At 40.3% G+C, this 1,506-nt stretch overlaps 1 protein-coding gene across 2 annotated transcripts in view; it reads right to left on the reverse strand.

Annotated features, from left to right (window-relative positions):
* The window catches only part of LOC102310765, a 4,125-nt gene extending 3,084 nt beyond the window's left edge, over positions 1–1,041 (reverse strand). The window contains exons 1-2 of one of the 2 annotated variants that reach the window (XM_014331001.2): positions 794–1,041; positions 122–261 (exon numbers count right to left, since the gene is read on the reverse strand). In XM_014331001.2, coding sequence (XP_014186487.1) covers positions 122–222 — 101 coding nt within the window. In that variant the 5' untranslated portion in view covers positions 223–261; positions 794–1,041. Of the gene's footprint in view, positions 1–121 lie in introns of both variants that reach the window. The other variant, XM_042216832.1, reaches the window with a different exon arrangement.
* Between the last annotated feature and the right edge of the window lie 465 nt (positions 1,042–1,506).

Here is a 1,506-nt window from a genome sequence, read left to right on the forward strand (position 1 = left end):
TCATGATCTGCTGCTTACTGGCTTCAAAAAAATATCTGGCCCAGATAAATTCCTCTGTTTGAAAATCTGGCCCAACTAACTTCGTAGTTGAATAGGCATGCTGTAGAGGATGCTTAGTTACCTGTCTTTGATACTTGTGCTTATCTGTTCAATAAGTTTTGCAAGCTTCTTTTGGTTTATTACAGACAAACTTCCAGCAGACAGATTGAAGACCATCGTCATAGTGATCCACCAGAGAAGGGGCGTCTGCAATCAGAGTTTCTTAACAGAGCAGAGTTATTGACACCTACACAGGCTGTTTCTCACATCAGCTTTTCTTCACTCATTCAGTAATCTGTATACACCATCAGTAGTTCATTTATCATCCACACAGTAAAAACATAATGAAAACATGTGTATAGATCCTTCTAATCAATGCTGAGATTTGGGTTAAAGTGAAAGAAGAATGCCGCCTTCTCATTCAAACCCAGAGCTTTTTGCTGTGAAAAATAAATATATTTAACTGGCTGTTACCAAAAGATCTTTGACTGTGTGATTTAACATCAGCTGACCCTGATTTGCATGGACAGGTGTCCACATCTGGAGCTTGATATGAGACACTTCAAATGTCAGACTAAAGTTAATTTATTTAAATAAAATTAACCCTTTATTGACCAAGCATCATTTAAGCCGCCTGGACTTTTTTCTAACTGCATTAATAAAGGATATATAAAACTCCGAGTTACAGTCGTTTAAAGAGCGCTTGTAAAATCGTCAATAAAGGCTTTAAGAGTCAAATGTGGTCACTACTCACCTTTGCTGTTTTGGTGTTCCCAAACTGTCTGATTCAGTTTTAGTAGAGAACTGGTGTTTGGACACTGTCGCCAAATGTCCTTAAATCAAAGTAAAACCATGTAAAACCACTATTTATAGCAAAAACAAACAGATCTTTCTTAAGTGTCTCTTACTTGCCGTCAGATCGTTCAGGTAAATGTTTGTCACCGGCAGGGGCGGAGCGTGGGGGTGGCTTACTGGGCTTAAGCCGGGGTTGTTTTGTCAGAAGCCCGGGGTCTTTTGGAGTGTAATTTTTTCATAGTTAGATGCCTGGCTGACAACTGTATAAAACAAAAAGTACACACAATATTCGAAGCACATAATGCACACAGTGGGAATTTACGACTGTGCGTGAATCCCCCTGATATTGGTATGATCCGAGCTCAGGCACTAAGCAACTGAGCGAGGGGGCGGGGCTGCAGCCAGGTGCTCTTGTGCCTGTGAGTGCGCTGTTGGAGTAACGGAGCCAGCCATACTAAGGAGAGCTTAAGTTTGACCAGGTACCAAAGCAAACCATTCATACCGTACAAATGACGGTGAATCACGAAAGATTGATATCAAACTGATCACTTGACCCATATTACGTTACTTGCTCTTCAAGTGAATCAACAAATGGCGAAATGAAAAGCCGAACAAATGCTTTTTTTTTTAGAGAGTCTTAGCTTACGTGTGTTTATTTCATATTTTCTCCAG

This window comes from Haplochromis burtoni, unplaced genomic scaffold (assembly GCF_018398535.1).
Source record: "Haplochromis burtoni strain Fernald_Lab_line unplaced genomic scaffold, NCSU_Asbu1 Contig_1276, whole genome shotgun sequence".
NCBI lineage: Eukaryota > Metazoa > Chordata > Actinopteri > Cichliformes > Cichlidae > Haplochromis > Haplochromis burtoni.